At 42.7% G+C, this 20,275-nt stretch overlaps 1 protein-coding gene across 3 annotated transcripts in view; it reads left to right on the top strand.

Moving 5' to 3' along the window:
* pdlim1 (PDZ and LIM domain 1 (elfin)) overlaps positions 1-20,275 on the top strand; it is an 84,342-nt gene that overhangs the window by 53,443 nt on the left and 10,624 nt on the right. The window contains exons 4-5 of one of the 3 annotated variants that reach the window (XM_072282446.1): positions 15,691-15,761; positions 18,322-18,627. In XM_072282446.1, the coding sequence (XP_072138547.1) occupies positions 15,691-15,761; positions 18,322-18,627 (377 nt within the window). Of the gene's footprint in view, positions 1-14,995; positions 15,193-15,690; positions 15,762-18,321; positions 18,628-20,275 lie in introns of all 3 variants that reach the window. The other 2 variants (XM_072282449.1, XM_072282447.1) reach the window with 2 other exon arrangements.

The raw sequence follows: 20,275 nt of genomic DNA on the forward strand, positions 1-20,275 counted from the left end.
CCTCTTGTATCTTCTAATTGCATTAGTTCATTTTGGTTGCATGTACAATAAAAGTTTGTCTTATATAATGTTCGTACAGATCAAATCACTACACAGTGCATTGAGGTAGAACAAAGTAAATCAGTAACAATGCTGAAGAAAGTGTAACAGCTACAGAGCAAGTACAGTATAGGTAAACAATTAAGTGCAAGATCATAATGTAAGGTCAAGAGTCCACGTTGCCATAGAAGAGATCCGTTCAAGAATCTGATAAAGTGGGTAGTCGCTGTCCTTGAGTGTTCTGATACAGTGCTTTCTACTGTGGCTCAATAAAAACTGAGCTCAATAATAATTGAATCTGATTACACCACAACTGGCAGATATGAACTGCTCTCTGTGTAAAAAGTCTTTAACTCCTGGATCCCCTTTGAAGCTGCTCCCCCTCACATAAAGTTGTGCTCTCATGATTGTAATACCCCTACCAAAGGAAAAAGAGTTTGACCCTATCTCATCTATACTTCCTACATACATCGATCATATCACGCTCCAGCCTCCTCCACACCACTGCATGTCCAATTTCTGTGACATTTGGTAGTGTTTTGAAGCTCCCCAAATTTCTACCCCTCTGCATTTAAAATGTTACCTATTATATTTACATATTTCATAATGAGTGATTTTCCCAAGATGTTTTGAATGTCATTAATAATAAAAAAATGATGTTCAATGATATGTAAAATGGTATCAGCAAATACTGTGTTATGTTTTCAATAAGGTGCCTTCTATGTTGTTGATGGTGGAACACTGTCCTGTCAGTTTATTTCAGTTACTTAGATGGGGTTGGAAGAGTTGTATAATGAAATTGAAGGGAAATGGAAAATCAATACATTTTCTTCAGCTGGACCATAGCAAAGTTAATGTAGATGGCAAACAATCCTTTTTTTGAAGTGTTTTGTTCTGCCCTCTAAATCATTCTGCATTAAGGAGAGGGAGAGAAAGAGAGAGGGAAAAAGAAAGAATATCAATGAATGTATGTGTTGGAGTTCCAGGGATTTTAGCTGGAAATAGAAGATAAACGATTGTAAGATGAATATACAAATAGTGTGAGGGAGCAGACTCTGATTATTGGCACAATGGAGAGTAACTTGCAGAACAATAGGAAAAGTGCCGGGAAAATAAAGTGATAGGGGTCCCTACACTGACCATTGCGGAACACCACTAGTCACCGGCAGCCAGCCAGAGAAGGCCCCCTTTATTCCCTCTCTTTGCCTCCTGCCAATCAGCCAATCTTCTATCCAGCTAGTATCTTTCCTGTAATATCATTGGCTTTTGTCAAGCAGCTTTACTTCTGGCACCTTATCAAAGACCTTTTTGAAAATCCTATTAAACAACACTAACTCTCCTTTGTCTAATCTGCCTGTTATTTCCTCAAAGAGTCCCAACAGATTTGACAGGCAAGATTTCCCCTTGCCAAACCATGCTGACTTTCACCTATTTTATCATGCACCTCCGAATACCCCAAAACCTTATCCTTAATAACGGACCCAGCATTTTCCCATTATGGGCTAACTGGCCTATAATTTCCTTTCTTCTGCCTCCCTCCCTTCTTGAAGAGTGGAGTGATATTTGCAATTTTCCAGTTCTCTGGAATCATTCCGGAGTCTAGTGATTCCTGAAAGATCATTACTTATGCCGCCACAATCGCTTTTACTACCTCTTTCCCAACCCTTGGGTGTGGTCCATTTGGTCCAGGTCATATTACAATGAATACAATTGGCCTCTTATGATTTACATTCACTGTAGAAACAATTTAGTAGATTTCCTTACTTTGAGGTACTTGTTTCCTTCTTGAACAATACATTGATGAAATGCTTGTGAGGCTGTTTCACAGGGCCCAACCCTTTGTGCCCAATAATGCCAGACCCTCGACTATGGTCCTTTGCAACAGAGCCTTTTCAGTACTTTCCCTGGGTGCTTCAGATTAATTTTGCTTCCAAAGAACGTATAGGTTACTAGGTTAATTTGTTACTGCAAATAACCAGCAAGAGTAGAGGGTGGTTGGATGATTAGGAGGGGTGGGGAAGATTTGTTGGGAGAGGGAGAGTACTTACAGGGAAAGAAAGTGAGGGGTGTTGTATTGTTAGTAGATTGAGTAAATTGAATTATCCGGAAATATATGCCAGAACAACTCCCCAAGCAACTGCTTGTGAGGGTGATTTGCCTCATGTGCATTTCTGAGGTAACTGATGATTCATATGCAGGCAACAGACCTGGTGCAGCTTGGTGGTTGGAATGTTTCCTTCTCCTTCCACACTTGTCCTTGGCCTCCTGGTGGAGAGGCTTGGGGCTTCGTACTTTCCTGAATGCTCTTCCACCAGTCTGAGTGCTGTAAGCCTAATAACTAGATAAGTATGTGACATTTGAAGCTTTGAGGTTTCTGGGAATATTTTCTTTGTTTGGGAATCACCTGCTGGAATGGCGTTTAGAGTAGAGTTCCAGCTTTGGAGCCTGGTATCAATTACTGGCTGATGTGGCCTGTGTTGGGAACTCTAGTCTCGGAGAGAACCTGGTAGTGTCTTACCCATCCTGCTACAGGAATTAGAGAATTTTGCAGCAATTTATTGGTGATAGCTCTAAAGTGCATTGAGGTTTTTGCTGTAGGTTGGCACATGGCGAGCATAGGGCCAACATACAGCCATCATATTTATACTGACCACCAAGTACCGAACTATTCTGATTCCATTTACCAGTACTTAGGTTGTTGTCTATCATGCCTTGGAGATTGAAATGCTCACCCAGATTCTTCTTAAATCTTGTAGGGGTGCCTAACTCTACCTCATTCTCAGACAATGTGTTCCAAATTCCATCAATCTAGGGGAAAGATATTTTCCTTAGAGGCCCTCTAAACCTTTACCCCTTGGGTAAATGAGTAAAGCTTTCCTTGCGGGTCTTTATTCCTTCACTATTAATTGTCCTAAAGCACAGTAACATTAGGAAAACCGATCCATACTCTACTCAAGCCTCCACGCACCCTCCTCACTTGAGTATTTATTCCTTTCTTCAATCACACTTGCTTAATTTCCCCTCATGCATCTGTTTTGTGCAGTTCAGTTTGCTCCTGATAAGAGAAAATTTTGCAGATTCATCCACTCGTGGGTCGAGATGGGTTTTTTCTTCCCTCCTCAATGCTTTCATTGCTAACTACTTTGCTTTTCACAATGTTTTGGTCTGCCGACAATGGCAGAATCAAAATCAAGTTTATTATCACTGACTTAAATTGAGAAATTGGTTGTTTTGTGGCAGGCAAAAAAAATTACTATGTTACAATAAATAAAGAGGAATAGTGAAGTAGAGTTTTTCGGTTCATGGACCATTCAGAAATCTGATAGCAGAGGGAAAGAAGGGAGGGAGGGAACGTCAACTCAAACCATGAGAGGCCTGCGTCGGGCATTTTCATGCCTTACAAGGCACAGAATGGAAGCCTGTGTGGGCCGCCACTCCTCACACAGAATAGAGCAATGTGTGGTTAAGTGCCTTGCTCAAGGGCACAAACACGCTGCCACGGCTGAGGCTTGAACTAGCAACCTTGAGGTAACTAGACAAATGCCTTAACCACTTGGCCACATGCCCAACACACACAACTGTTCCTAAAATATTCAGTGTGGGTCTTCAAACTTCTGTACTTCCTCCCTGATGGTAGTAATGAGAAGAGTCTTATCCTGAATGGTGAGGGAGCTTAATAATAGATGCTATCTTCTTGGTGCACCGGGTTTTGAAGATGTTCTCAGTGGTGCGGAGGATTGTGCTCTTGATGGAACTGGCTGAGTCTATAACCCACAGCAACCTCTTTTGATTCTGGGCATTGGAGCCTCCAAACCAGATGGTGTGACATACAGTCAGAATGTTCTCCATTGTATATCTGTAGAAACGTGACAGCCTTTGGTGAATACCAAATATCTGCAAATTTGTGATGAAGTACAGCTGCTGGCATGTCCTCTTGATTGCATCAATGTGTTGGCCCAGGTTAGTTCCTCTGAGATGTTGACACCCAGGAACTTGAAGCTGCTCACCCTCTCCACTCCTGAACCTTCTCTGAGGACTGGTATGTGTTCTACTAAGCTCCCCTTCCTGAAAGCCACAATCCGTTCCTTGATCTCACTGATGTTGAATATGAGATTGTTTTTGTGACACCACTCAACTAGTTGATCTGTCTCACTCCTGTATGCCTTCTCGTTGACATCTGAGATTCTTCTGACACAGTGGTGACCTCTTCACTGTCTTCACCCTATCATCTCTATCATGATCTTTAAGTCAACTGTCATTAAACTGGAGCTGGGAGCCCCAGCATGCTGAGTCTTTGCAGACTGAAGTTTTGGGTATCCTGCACTCTTTTTTTTTTTTTTAGTTCTCCTTCTAAGATGCGGATCAGAACAGCTCACATCACTGCACGTCCACTCTAACTGCAGTTCTACTAAAGTTCTCAGCTTTTAGGACCACCTGCCCTCCTGTCCAGTGGTGAAGCCCAGTACTCCATCTAGTTTCTTCTGGGTCATCTGGTTCACTGCCACATCCCAAAGTTGTGTTAGGAGACTAGAGGGATAGGCATCTCTTAGTGAATAGCTTACAGAGAAATAAATGGGGCAAGTGGAATTGCTCTGTATGGGCTAAATCGCCTATGTTGTAAGGAAATATGAGGAATAAATACTGCAAGCATCTGTCTATCCCTCCAACTGCAAAACAACAAATTTCACAAAATACGTCGGTGATAATAAACCTACGTCTAATTCTGCTTAACCCCTTCTCCACACTTTCTAAAATCATTCACACGTCCATCCAATTGTATTTTAGTACAGACACTGTAGTTGGTAATTCTAAACCAATTATAGCAACTGCACTCCCCTGTTTATAATTTATAGCGTGTCTGTCAAAGTGTCTATACATTTGAAAGCATGCAAAAGAGATTCACCAGATGTTGCTTGAAAGGAGGACTTATAAGGAGAGGTTGGATAAACTGTAACATAGGAGGCTTAGGGGTGATTTTAGAGGTTTATAAAATTATGAGGGCATAAATAAGGGAGATGGTCAGAATATTTTTCCTCGGGCAGGAGAATCTAACACTAGAGGGTACAGGTTTCAGGTGATTGGAGAGAAATTTCAAGATCTGAGGGGCAAGTTTTTCACACAGAGGATTGGTTGGTAATTTGGAACGAGCTGCCAGGGGAAAGTGGTGGATACAATATTTAAAAGGCATTTAGATAGGAAAATGAGGACATATGGGATTAGTGTGAATAGGCACCATGGTTGTCATGGATGAAATGAGCCGAAGGGCCTTTCTCTGTGCTGTACAACTCTATGATGGGCCTGAAATATAAAGAAGTGGTGATGATTCCTCTGTATGGTGAGGTTCAACACTACCTGGAGTAGTTAGGTTTGGCTAGTGGACCACAGAGAGAAAAGTGCTGATATATGAAAACAATACCAGCATTTAAAGGGCAAAATCACAGGTTGGATTAACTTTCCTTGGAGTTTTTTTTTTGAGCGAAAAGGAGGATGAGATGATGAAAATTTTCTGGTTGGATAGATCCAGGGAAGCCAAGTGTATTGGTCAGAGAAAAGACTCCAGAGAAAAGTGTGTCCTGACCTTACAACTCAACCCAGGGCCAGGCATCTTTCACATAAAGGACGGCAGTCAAGTCAGGCTTTGAAACTGGTGAGAAAACTATTAGGTGAGGTGTGGGGTCTTTGTTGAGTAGAATGGAGTAGAAGAGATGAATAGCCCACCAGAGACTGGCCAGTCCCTGGAAGCACCAGAGCTTGCTCTTTAAATTCACACTGTGCTAAGCTGCTGCTCAAGAATAAGACTTCATTATAGCCACCATCTTTTGACAATCAGACAGCTTTTTGTATTTTTTTTCAAAAAGCCAATAGCTTTTGTCTTCCGGCAAGGAAGATGAGGTCATGATGAAGGCTTGTGCAATACAATAATGAACGTGAATTTTGTAATGTTCTGTCACGTCCTCAAAACTCTGAATGATTGCCAGCTATAGAGTATCTTGGATCAGATACAGGCAGGAGCAACCAAGCATTAACCCACAGTTTGGTGTTCTCTTTGCTTTGTTGCACTAACTTTGGGAATTGATCTGATAGTTTGCTGTTACAGTGTTAGAGCAGCAGTGAAAAGGTCTCCCCGGGGGTTATGTGTTTACATGTCTCCATGGGTAGGGTCTCAATTTTACCCCATCCACAGAGTGACACACTGGCAGTGAGGCACTCCACAGCATCCCACTGTTTCCAGGCCCTGAGTGTTGCTAGTCAAGGTTAATGGACAATCAGACAGCTCCTGGATGAATCCGTACTTAAGGCATTCCTGTGCCTGAGCCCAGGAGGCAGGATATAATGGGGATAAAGCTGGTCCCAAGGGTTAGCGAATTTGACATGGGGTTGTGGTATGTTTCGGCTGTTCCAACAGGCACTGTGTGCCTTTGTGTTGAAGTATCACTTCCTGCTTCATCACTCATTTGTCCAAGTGCCCATACTTTGTCTTCGTGTTGCATGTGATGTCTCTTTTCCTGTTCATACTTGTAGTGAGGAGCACAGTAGGGGATCAGGTGTGCGTGCACGTGTGCTTCTACCTGCCGTAGATGTGGGAAGGAATCCAATTTGGATGGGTGCGTTAAGCATGAATAATGTCCACATACATATGCATTTTGAATATATTTGCTGATTAATTGGGGAGGGGAATGCATGGAAATTTGTGACTGCACTCCATCGCCCCTCTGCCAGCATATAACTACGTGCCTGTTTGTGCACTTGTGTGTGTGATTTTAAAGTTCAGTTTCTAATGTTTAAGGAAACACTACTGAGTTTCCTTGCCAGACTTGGTTGTTTACCATTTGTTTTGAAATGGTTTCCTTGGAACTATGACGAGGTTGTACATAGGTGTGACCTGGAGCCGTGCTTAAAGGCATATGCAATACTGATATTGTCAGTTTAAGAAATGTGATAAGAGATTTTATTAGGAGCAGCTACAAGGGCTTGGTGCTGTATGTTTGTGTCATTACCTTTGTTACTGCTGCGTTAGCAGAGGTTTGCAGATAAGGAGGGTGAGGGATGTCCTGACAGAAGTGTATAGGATTATGAGAGGCATAGATGGGGTCGATAGTCAAAATCTTTCTCACATGGTATTTGTAGCAAAAGCAAGAGGGAGAGAGGAGGTATTTTAGAGAGGACCTCAGAGGTAAGTGTTTTTTTTTACAGAGTGCTTGATATCTAGAATGTGCTGTCAGATTAGGTAATGGAGTTATGGAATTTGATAGAATCAATATATTTATGAAGCATTGAGATAAGCACAAATAGGCGAGGCATAGAATGGTACAAATCTAATCAGGATCAGATTTATTTTCACTGAATTATAATATGAAAATTGTTCTTTTGTGGTGGTAGCACAGTACAAAGAGATAAAAATGAATATAAATTACAAAATAAATAAATCAGGGGCTCTCTCCCAATCTTCTCTTGATAATAACACTGTCCTCAATAATAATGGGCCATGAAGACACCTTGCAAAGGATGGAGACCTTCTTTTATCCAAGAACCACCTCTCTGCAAAGGCAGCTATCGACAAAATTAATATAGAGCATTAAAGCACGGCACAGATCCTTCAACCCCTGATGTGCCTACATTTTAACCTAGTTTAAATTCAATCTAGCTCTTCCTTCCTATATAGCCCTCTAACTTTAATATCATCCATGTGCCAAAGAGTTTCTTAAAAGTGCCTCTATCACTACCCTTGGCAGCATGTTCCATGCACTTACCACTGTCTGTGTTTTTTTAAAAACAAGCTAACTTCTGACATCCCCTTGTACTTTCCTCCAATCACCTTAAAATTAAGCTGCCTTTTATTAGCAGTTTCTGCACTGGGAAAACGTCTGGCTATCAACTTGATTTGCATCTCTTTATTATCTTGTGCACCTCTATCAAGTCTCTTCTCATCCTCCTTCGCTCTGAAGAGAAAAGCTCTAGCTCACTTAACCTATCCTCATAAGACACACTCTCTAATCCAAGCAGCATCCTGGCAAATCTCCTCCACACCCTCCACGTCCTTTCTAAATGAAGTGACCAGAACTAAACACAATATTGCAAGTGAGGTCTTGCCAGAGTCTTATAGAGCTGCAACATTACCCCATAGCTCTGACTAATGTCTGCCACCACACTTCTTAACAACCCTATGAACTTGCATGGCAACATTGAGGGATCTATGGATGTGGACCCCAAGCTTCCTCTGTTCCTCAACACCGCTAAGAATCCTCCCATTAATCCTGTACTCTCCCTTCAAATTTGATCTTCCAAAGTGAATCACTTCACACTCTTCTGTGTTGAACTCCATCTGCCACTTCTCAGCCCAGCTCTGAATCCTGCCGAGTCCCATTGTAACCCACGACAGTATTCTACATTATCCACAACTCCACCAACACTTGTGTCATCCACAAACTTAATAACCCACCCTTCCACATCCTCGTCCAAGTCATTTATAAAGCTCACAAGAAGCGGCGGTCCCAGAATAGATCCCTGCGGAACACCACTGGTCACTGACCTCCAGGTAGAATACACTCCATTACAATTTCCATCCATACATTTGAAGTTGGGCTCGCCTGTGATAAATGGAGAAGATAATAGCATCTGTTAATCATAAGTTGGAACAATTTTATTCATACTGGAAAAAATGGTTTAACTACATAACACCTCATAGGCCTGATTTTGTTCTCACAAGTCAATGAATATGTTATAAAAAAAAATCACTCCCTACTCTGTACATAGTTTTCTTCTTTCGATTGTTCTTTCTTTCCTCTCCTTTCTATAAGAGTATACCTCACATAAATATTATGTGGAGATTTGTGACAAATATGGTTATATGATATATATGTACAGTATCTGAAATACATCTTATGAAAATGTTTGATAATGAAATTCAATAAAAAAAATTACAAAGGAAAAAAGAATGCACTCCATTACAACCACCCTTTGGCTTCTTTGGGCAAGCTAGTTCTGAATCCACAGAGCCAAGCTTCCCTGGATCCCATGCCTCCTGGCTTTCTGAGTGAGGGAACGTAACCAAATGCCTTACTAAGATCCATATGCACCACATCCACTGCTCTACCTTCATCAATGTACTTTGTCACATCTTCAGGGAATTCAGTCAGGCTTGCGAGGCAAGACCTGCCCCTCACAAAGCCATGCTGAGCGGACAATGCTTCTCCAAATGCTTGTAAATCCTGTCTCTAAGAATCCTCTCCAGTACTTTGCACATCACTGAGGTAAGATTCATTGGTTTATAATTCCCAGGGTTAATTCTACTTCCTTTCTTGAACAAAGGAGTTATATTTGCCACCCCCCCACCCTCAAACATCTGGTACTACCTCTGTCACAAAGGTCATCACCAAGGGTGCAGCAATCTCTTCCTTCACTTCCTGTAGTAACCTGGGTTATATCCCATCCAGCCCCAGGACTTATCTATCCCAGTCAAATTCTAAACAAATTAAAGCCGCTGATGTGCCTCCATAATTGAATCAATGATAATGATAATTCCTCTGAGACGTTAGTGCCCAGAAACTTGAAGCTGCTTACGATTTTCACCACAGAGCCCTAAATGAGGACTGGTGTTTGTTCTCCTGAATTCCCTTTCTTGAAGTCCACAGTAAGTTCCTTGGATTTGCTGACATTGAGCGTGCTGTTGTTGTAACGACACTAGTCAACCAGCCAACCTATCTCATCCTTGTAGGCCTCATCACCATCAGAGATTCTGCCAGCAATAGTTGTGTCATCGGCAAATTTATAAATGGCGTTTGGGCTATGCGTAGCCACACAGTCCCAACACCAGAATCCCAAACAGGGATTCTATTCCAGTTAGGTGCCAGAGGTGCTCAAAATTCAGAAAAATTGTAAAAGCCCCACTGCTTCATGCGGATTTCCAACTTGCGTCCATTCACTGATGGTATACTGGAGCCCAGTATAAATCTTGGACTCAACAATCTACCTCTTGAACCACCCACCGTCTGCCAGCCCAAAACTTGCTGTTCCATCTACACCTCCCACTTTTGTTTATCAGCCGTCTCAGGACTCACAGAAATTCAGTGGGATGTGTGTGTGTGCAAGGTGCAGCACTGAGTGAGAGGCTTCCAGCCCCAGCCTCAGCTTGTTAACTAACAAAATACAGTTTTCCATGTATTCTGGCTGCTGGGCGCCACCTGGTGGTTCCTATTGAGTTGTGCAGGTGGAACTGGGTCCAAACAGTCCAGCAAAAACTCTGTTGTGGCAAAGCAACACCAGCTCTTCAGAAGCTACTTAGAGGTGACTTAGAATTTGTCCACTTTAAGTCCAACTTCAGATTCTAATCTGCAATAATTACTGCTTCTGAATTGTGGTTTGCGGGCAAGCTACACGTTCGCTTGCTGACGTCTCAGCAGCTAACCACTTTACTAATGTTGCAGAGACAGATAGGAAAATTAGTTATGATAAGGGTGTCATAGGCCAAAGAATGATATAGAGGGGTTCAGTGAGTGGGTTTGTACCTGGTAGTGGGACATGCAAAAATGTCCATTTTGGCAGAAAAAAACAATTCCTTAGTGAGAGACTGCAGAGCTGTAAGGTGCGGAGAGATCTAGATAATCCAGTGCATGATTTGGAAAAGGCCAATATGCAGGAACAGTGAGAAATTTGGATCATGTACAAAATCAGCATTAGGGAATAGAAGGAAGTATATGCCAGGTGTAGAAAATTGTGATTGAACAAGTCCTTTGAGTTTTATAGGGGATGTAGAGGAAAACTTGGGGAAGAAATTTGGAGGACAAAAAGTGGCTCTGAAGATCAAAGAGAATCTCAAGACCTTTTTAAGTATATTAGAAATAAGAGGGTAGCCAAGGAAAGAGCACGTTGCCATGGAGACCAAAGATATCATCTTTACGTGGAGCTAGGGGATAAGATGCTGAGAGATCGTGATGCTGAGGGCCAGAGCTCCCTGTTTAAGGTAAGGAGTCACCCATTTAAGACAGTTGAGCTTGTGGAACACTCTTCCTCAAACAGTGGTAAAACCTGAGGTTGAATATTTTCAAAGCAGAGGTAGATAGCAAGGAGGTAAATAAGGTCGGTGCTGCATCTGAACAGTCCTGATCTGATTAAATAATGGTTCAGGCTTGAGGAGCCAAGCGGCCAACTCCTGCTCTGAATTTGTGTGTCGGTATGATGTGAAAGCATGATGATGGCAGTCTGTCACACGACGCTACCCCCTGTCACAGAAACAGGCTGGTATCCTGAAGGGCATTGACAGTAGCAGACAGTAGTAGACAGTAGACAGTAACAATGTAGAAGGCTGGAGGATCAGGAGTTGGAAGAAGATTAAGAGATATTTCTTGGCATGTAGCTGTTCTATTTTTGCCTCTCCGTGGCACACAAGTTACAGAAATTGGTTTCCAAATCTTAATAGTGTGTAAGAAAGCAATAAGAAAAAATGTTTGTTCCATTATCCCTTTAAATACAAGACTAGTAATTCTGATTCAGTTTGTGTGTGTGTTTTATTCCCACAAATACATAACCTCTGGTGATCCAACAAATACTTGGGACATCCCCCTTAACTCTTGTTCTTCTTTGATCCTGATCCCTTATCATCCATCTCATTCTGATATTCAAATTTTTTTTCATACACAGTTAACAGAGTCATGAGTATGTGACCGTTATTCTGAGGTTTGTTAGTCTTCCTCCTTGTGTCCATGGTACTGAGCCTGTCCTACTATAGGCCTCAAATCCCATTGTGCTCTCTGCTCTGACTTCATCACCCCTGAAGCCTTTCCTCCATGTTTAATTTCCTATCCCATCCATGGTCACACTGTGGCCCTAACACCTCCCGTGAACTTTACATTCATTGCCTCAATTGCTGACAAGTCCTGGCTCCAATAACCACCTTGTATCCCTTATCACCATGTCCCACTGCTCTCTCCCAGCCTCAGCTCCATCTGTCTCTTTCTTTGGGAAATGCTTCCCAAGCCAAATGTAAAATACAAAGTCTACTTTGAGTTGCCTCTGTTCTCCATGAAAACTTTTGCAGCTGTTGACCTGTTTATTTGCTCAACTGGTTTCCTTTAAGTTTAATGGCTTTGCCCCAGAAATTCCTCTGGTCTCTCCCCTTCTGTTGCTGATCCCTGATTTATTCTCTGTCTTCACACCCTGCCTAAAACGTTCTTGCTTTGGATATATTCAAACATACAAATATGGTGATGGTACATCTTCACCTCGTATCATCCACAGTCCCCTCTAATAAATCTGCTCATCAATCCAGGATTATCCTCACAAGTACAGGTGACTGTTGCCCTCATCCTCACCCAATTTCCTCCCACTATCATTACTGACTTTTCTTACAACCAACCTTCCCCTTTTGCTCCATTTCCCAGTCATAAACATTTTCCCCAACTGCCAATATCCCCTTGATCTCCATTCAAGATTTGCATGGTGCTCATGGATGACTTTACCCCTATAGGCAAGGCCTTTATTTAGTTGACATTGGTGTGAATCCCTTCTCCTTTGGTATCATTCTCTGCATTTCCTAGCTCTTAAAACACACTTTCCGTAAGTTTTTTTCCTCACATTCTCTCCCATTTACAAATGTACGTTGTGCCTTCACCACACTCATTTTTCCATCCAGTCACATCAACCTATCCACACCATTTCACCTACCTTAGCCATTTGCCAGCTGCCTCTGAGATCACAGGTACTGTCTCCTCTCTTTCAAATTCACCACCATCACTTCCCTCTGTATATGATCCAGCAGTGAATCCCTGTCCTTGCAGTCCTCACTTCTACCTCCTGTTCCCTTCCGGAGATTTGTCCAGCAGGTGTCTGAGTCTCTGCAGATACAGCATTGGCCATATCCCTTCGATCTCAAGTGTTCCCTTTCCTCCTGGAGCCTCTAAACCATTGCCTGGGTCGGTGGATCCTCTCCTCATTGTGTCAGCATTTACCTGAAGTATCTTCAGCCATACCTTCTGCCCCACATCCTCCTGGTTTCTTCCATGAGCTACATGCTTCAGCAGATTTTCCCCGTTGACCCCCACAGCCAGGGAAATACGTCTGTCACTCTTCACTTTATACTGCTGGTCTCTCGGTCCGCTGTCCACAGGATGAGTTGGCATTTGCGGCTGGTGAATCTGTTGTCACCTGCTTTGTCTCCTGTCCTCCACCTTCAGTAAGTCTCAGCTGACCTGCTGATCACGTCCAATCTTACTCCAGGTCACGCTTCTTGCTTGCTCCTGGCCGAGATCCGTTCACTCCGTTTCCTTCCATGTTGGATTTCTGATCCTCCTCATGTCGCCCTTGTGATGGTTTTATCATTTCTGCACTTACCTTCAGCCATTTATACCCAGAGTGCTGTAGTCTCTGCCTCTCCCCAACTCTAAGACTCCCCACCTTGCTGACCATGGTTTTGATCTTCCTGTCTTTGCTTTTGTGTTTTCCTTGCTCTTTTGTGATATTATTGTGTTTTAGCCACTATGCACGTGGGATTTGCTGTAAACAGTAAGTCACTGTAGCTGTCACAAACCTGTTCTTTGCTGTGTATAGTGAGTTTATTGTTGGTTTACAGATCACAGACCTGCTTTAGCACTTACCTGGAATGAAGAGTACTGTATGAACATCTGTATTAGGGATGTGTAATCACTGTTGGTACTCTGTTAATGACAGTAAACAAGGCAACAAGGCAGCTGTTCGCCCTTCTACCCCACTAACCTTCCAGCTTCCATCTGTGGCTGGTGTTGGTGAGGAGATCCGGGCATTGTTCCAGAACTCTAAGCTAACCCTTCCACTGGGGAAACTGGCAGGAGTGAATCCTAGGCTGGCTTCCCAACCCTCCAGGTTAAGCCACTGAAGCAGAGGAGGGAGTGTCAAGCAAGATGTAAAAGCCATCCTTTCCACATAATTTATGTTGAAATTTGTCCCTTTCTGGCACTGAGGGAGGTTATTGTGTTGGTGAGCAGCTCTTTGGAAGAGCTAGCCAAGCAGATCCATGTTTCTTTCCTGGTGATCCCTGGCAAATTCCATTTTATTTGCTCTCTGGGTAATGGAGCAATACAGCGTGGATGCAGGTCCTTTGACTCAACCAGTTCATCCCGACCGTGGTACCCACTGAGCTCGTCCCAATTTCCTGCTTTTGGTCCATATCCCTCTAAGGCAGGTATTCCCAACCTGGACCCCTGGCTTAATGGTATTGATCCATAGCCTGGTTCCCTGCCACTCCATGTACCCATTCAAGTGCTGTTTAAATGATAACCATTCTACTTTCATCAGCAAATTCTCTGTCAGCCTTTACCCTCCACTCTCTGCCAGGAAAGGTTGCTCCTCACCTTTGCCTGCTCACCCTAATCTTTAAAGCAGCATTGTGGAGTAGTGGTCATCACAATGATTTACAGTACAGACGATCTCGGTTCAATTCCCAGCACTGCCTGTAAGGGGTTTGTTTGTATGTTCTTCCCGTGACCTCCTGCTCCGGTTTCCTCCTACAGTCCAAAAACTTACCAGCTGGTAGGTCATTGTAAATTGTCCCATGATTAGGCTAGGATTAAATCGGGGGATTGCTGGATGGCATGGCTCGAAGGGCTGGAAAGAATTATTCCACACTGTATTTCAACAAATAGATAAATCTAATATTGGACTCCCCTACTTTGGGGAATAAACTGCTAACATCCACTTGCAATGTAATGTTCCAATCCCTGTACTCATTGTTACGATAGATGAAGGCCAGCATATTAAACATTGTTTTCTACATTCTGTCTACCTGTGACACCGCTTTCAACAAACTATGCACTTGTAGTCCACACCATAAGTAATTTTGCTACTATTGTGAAAAGTGGAAGCCCCAGAGATTGTTAACAGTGTATGCACATCCCTAATGTTGTGGGTTTTGTAGTGCATGTTACTTGGCTGTCACCTCACGCATGCATGTAGCCATATATCTTTGTCCTTTTGACCTTGCATGCAGGAGGTTAAACACATAGGAAGTGCTCATAACCGGAGTGCCAAGCCATTCTGTGCCACAGCCACGTCCAACTCATCTCCCAAAGTCATAACCTCACAGTACAACAGCCCATCTGGCCTCTATTCTGCAGCCAAAGTGGAGGAAGTCAACAGTGCCCTCGACTCCAGGGTAGCTTCCAGCAGTGCTGAGCCAAGCAAGATGTAAGTACCACATACGCTGGTGTTTCCCCGTGGGAACCATGCCAAAATCAAACCTCGGCTTTGCATTCAGTTGATTGCTTACATGCTCTCTCTGCCCTTGTAATTGTGCATTTCTAGTTTCTCAGGGACCTGTTATTGAAAAGAATCAAGAGTCAATCTGAATTTTGTATGAGATAACTATGTGTAGTTTTTAGCCCAGATTGACCAGGATCTCAAGGAAGCCTGTCCAACAGGGCGGTGAGAAGAGAAGGGCTTACGATCAGTGGACTTGCTGGGTCATTTTGTAACACAAAATATTTCATCCTCTGTCTGATTCACTCGTAATTTAAAAAAAAACTCTCTGAGCTTTCTCTTTGCAGGTTCTGTTGGAGCCAGGTTTCCTGCACAAGCACGACTTGTGGCCGAAGTTGGACTTGCTTAACCTTAATTGATGTGCCAACTTTATGAAGGATGAACAAGCTGTAACTTCACTGTCTGTGTTTGTGCTTCCTTCTTCAGAGACCAGCTCAGTTTCAGCGCGCATTCAGTCTAGTAAATCCATCCATTAGACGCACGTCCAGTGGCAGCAGGTGCACATTGTTGTTTTACCTCAGCTCAGTAAATATGACGAGGTGTCACAGTCCTGAAGCTAATGAGAAAGCATAATTTCAGGGCAAGTTTATAGTTTGCATTACCAGTGCAGAGCCCTGCTCACTGGGAAAGTGTGAGTGTATTATCTAGGTTAGCCAGAACTTCCCTCCTGGGTTGTCTCCATCCAGGCAATGCAGATCCCAGATTTCAGCAACATAGGCAAACTTTAGATCCATCTTTCTTTAGATAGTTGGATCTATAGAAGCCTCATAAATCTTGTGTGTCCTAATCTTCATTTACAGATTTAATAAGAATCTTATTATTTAATATTCTTATTAATAAGAATCTTATCATTTAATATACTATTATTAAATTTAATAATTGAATAAGAATGCACGATTGCATATCAGACACATAAAATTATCACTTGATGCTGTTAGGAGTTTCCTTAACTGTCTTTGAAGACTTAGGCTGCATTATCTTGCTTCTTAAATACATTGTTGTCACTGGGATTTCTGTTCTGGTGGATCTAGATTAGACATAACCAAACACAGGGATGTCATAGAGGTGGCTACGTGTGACATTGTTCCATCTGGGAGCAGGGGAGATGGGGATGTTGGTCGGTGCAAGTCATGAACTGTATCACACTTGGGTACAGCCTTACTGGGCACAGGTCTGTTTACTACAGAACATTGGGATACATTATTGGTGGAGATAATTGTCTCCCAATATAACACTGGGATATAGAACACTGGTTGATGTGTAGCTTTGTATACAATATGAATGGAGACAAGTCTTTTGGGGTACAGTGCTAGTTGAGATAGGTCAGTTACTTGGTATCACTAGAGTACAGTGCTGGTTGGGACAGACCCGTTCACAATTATAACACTGGTAGGTCCAGTTTTTTTTAGAATGGAATTGAGATATGGTGATGGGGCTTACCTATCACTATTCCAAAGGGGTACAAAGCTAGTGGGTACAGATTTATCACTGTAGCCATGGTGAGGTAGTGGCGTGTGGAGTATAACACCAGGGTATATTATTGATAATGGGTGAAATTTAAGGATTTGGCTTAACAACAATGTAAGCAAATACAGTGAGTTCCGGTTAATGGGGTCAACGGTTAATCGGGGTACAGCTCTTAAAGAACAAAATCCAGTGGAGAAAATAACCAGGATTCCTTCTGTTTATTTGGGATACCATGTCGCTTAATTAAGGACCTCCATCGCCCAGGACATGCCCTCTTCTCATTGCTACCACCAAGGAGAAGATACAGGAGGAGCCTGAAGACACACTCTCAGCATTTCAGGAACAGCTTCTTCCCCTCTGCCATCATAATGGACAGAAAACCCACGAACACTACCTCAGTATTTTTCCCTCTCTTTTTGCACTACGTATTTAATACACTTACTGTAATTTATAGTTTTTATTACTATGTATTGCAATGTACTGCTGCCACACAACAAATTTCACGACGTGTGTGCCAGTGATGTTAACCTAATTCGGATTAATTGGGACGGAAGACTGCTGCCGAAGTTTCTAACTGGCGTCAGTCATGTGCACTAGTGTGGCTGTTAAACACTACTCTGTGCTTAGTGTGAACAGGTTTTAAATAGCATCAGTTATGTGTACTTGTGTTCAAAAAAAAGTAGTGATTTTTGTCACTGATAGTTGGCAAGAAATAAGCAGTAAGACAATTTAGAATCATTTTACTCACTACAGTTTCAAGCATTCAGGCTTGGAGAAGCTATAAACAGCCAGGAGTGAAATTAAATGATTTCACTACCTTAACAAGTTGGGAACTATGAAGAACTTGAAGGTATCAACAATCATTTTGAATGTTACAATGAAAGTGAAGATTTGGAAGATGCAATCATCAAAAGCATGGTATGAAGGCAGTCCACTATCTGCACTGATTTTATTCAGTTTTACAATCAATCAAAAGAACATGGCAGCATAGATTGGATGAACTCCTGCATTGATAACTATTTAACTATAGTTTTATAGTGCTATGATAGTATTGTTAGTCTTCTAATTTGTTCTGTGCTTCATTTAAATACCTAATTAGTTACTCAGTTAAATGGTAGTTTGTCTGTTTTATACGTTTTAACTAGTTCCATGAAACTTCGGCTAATTGGGGCAGCCGCTTAATAAAGCCAAAATGTACTGGTCCCGATGTGTCCCAATTAACCGGAATCCACTGTAAATGGATTGCTTATTGTCATTGCATTAGCTCCCGGAAAACTAGAAAAATCTCTTGGTTACCAGCTAGGCTGCGGTTGGATAAGGGTTGGGAAATGGAGCCCAATAATAAGGTACTATTAGATATTATACTGTAGACGTATAGAAGCCCAATAGAGGGACATTCTCTCTGTCCACCAATATACCTGATGATAACAGTGTTTACTGTGTATTGTGAAGTAAACGTTGCTGACACTTGAATCCTTACTAAAGTCTCTGACAGTGTCTTTCTTTCCCCATCATCATGCCATTGCTTGCTTTTCTAAAATCATTCCTGTCCTCTCTTTCCTAATTCTTAAAATTAATCCTGCGCTCTAGCCCACTTTCTCCTACTGGGTTCTTTCGAGCTCCCCTTGCCTCTGTATATGCTCCATCTTCCTCTTGCTCGCCATCAGCTTTCCGCAGGAGGCACAGCACCTCCTCCATCCCGAGCCAACTCCGGGTCGGACCCGAGGAGCTGAAGGAAGCTGCCCAGTACTGTCCAGCAGGTCCGGTGGAGGTGGAAGTGCCAGGGCTTCGAGTGGTTCACACTCAGTTTAATTCTCCTCTGCAACTTTATTCTCAGCAAAACATTATGGACAGTTTGCAGGGACAGATCTCAACCCTAAGCCCCACTGCTGGCAGGTAACAAGCCCTTTTTTACTGTGCTGTGTGTTTCATGGGTGCGGGGTTCTGGTTTTGCTGCACACTTGCACGTCACTTTGGGCTGATTTCCTGCACGCATTTTGGTCTGGGCTGCTTGGACTCGGCTGGTTCTATTTGCCGTTGAAGGCTTGACTGGCAGCTTTATGTCAATATTTTTATAAAGTCCCCGACCTATCACTCCACCCCTTCCCCATCACCCTCACCTAGGATAATAAAATACCATGGCCTGTTGGGTTTTGTGCTTCACGTGTCCCTTCTCCCGCCTCTGTTCAAAAACCCTGCCGGTTTATCATTCCATTTCTTTTCCTCTCCAATTTTCGCCCATTTTCCTTTCATTCAATACTATTCACCCCCTCTCACTTCCACAGTAGAGAGGGGTTCCCAACCTGGGATCCACAGACCCCTTGCTAAAAAGTATTGGTCCATGGCATAGAAATGGTTGGGAACCCTTGGTATACAATGAAGTTCTTCAATCTCCTGACTGTGCACCAACTAGCAACACTCATTTATACATATCCTATGTTAATCCATTTTCTTTTACTCTCCTCTGGAACCAATCCACAACTCTTTTCCAACACAGTTAGTGACTGAAACCTCCCTGTCGACATTCCCAGTGTTTCTGGAGATCACAGCACTAAGGAAATTAAAACTGAAAATGGAGTACAGACTGGAAAATGGGGATAGATTTTTTTAAAATCAGAATGTCAAGCTAAGCTCACTGAGATCAGGTTACTCCGATGTGTCACCGACCAGCAAAGTACAGGTTCAACATCCAGCAAGCTCATTTTAATATCTTGTGTGGGACAGTCCCATCGATATCTCAACTTCCCTTTAGACAATGCTAACATCATCAGACCCTTCAGGGGTCTGTGTGTGAGTGTATTTATTTTATCAATGGGCAATAAAAAGATATGAGGAGCAAACATGCTGAAGGGAAGCACTGGTGATGTTGTCTGAGCATCAGGTCTTGGCACTGGGTAAAAGCATGGCTTCCGGTAACAATAGGCTCTACAAAGCAGCATGTCTACTGTCCCTAGGATCTTATTGGACATAGAACTTTTTCGAAAACCTCTAATGATGGCAGAGAAATGGCTGGTTGTGCACTCTATTTAGAAATGTCATATTCTTGGATTGGAGGTCCAAACCATTTCAGGTCAAGGCAAAGGAAGAGGGGGACAAATGGAGTTAAACTGGGTCGCCTACCACTGACTGCTGTTGCTGAAGGCAATTACTGGGGTACCCACTGTTGGGCCTTTTCTCCTGCACAACATATTCTTTGATCGAAGATGTGCCATCAACTGTAGGAGAAGGGGAGTGAGGGGCAGTGAAAGAAGGTTGAACCTGGATGGAAGAAAATGCGATGCTCCTAATCTCATTGAGTCAGACAGAAAGAAAGAGAGAGGAACCAGGCCATCTGCCACCAATTCCTTCAGTACACCACTCTACAGATTTCCTGTCAGAAAGAAACACCCATCAACACTGCCCTCTGCCTCTAATACTAAGCCAGTTGTGGATCCATTTCACCCATATACTGCAGATCGCTTTTGCCTTAATCTTCAGGACCAGCTGACCATGCAGTACATTATCAATACCGTATGCTTCATACATATACTATCTACCACCTTGC

Source organism: Mobula birostris, chromosome 18 (genome assembly GCF_030028105.1).
Source record: "Mobula birostris isolate sMobBir1 chromosome 18, sMobBir1.hap1, whole genome shotgun sequence".
Taxonomy (NCBI): domain Eukaryota; kingdom Metazoa; phylum Chordata; class Chondrichthyes; order Myliobatiformes; family Myliobatidae; genus Mobula; species Mobula birostris.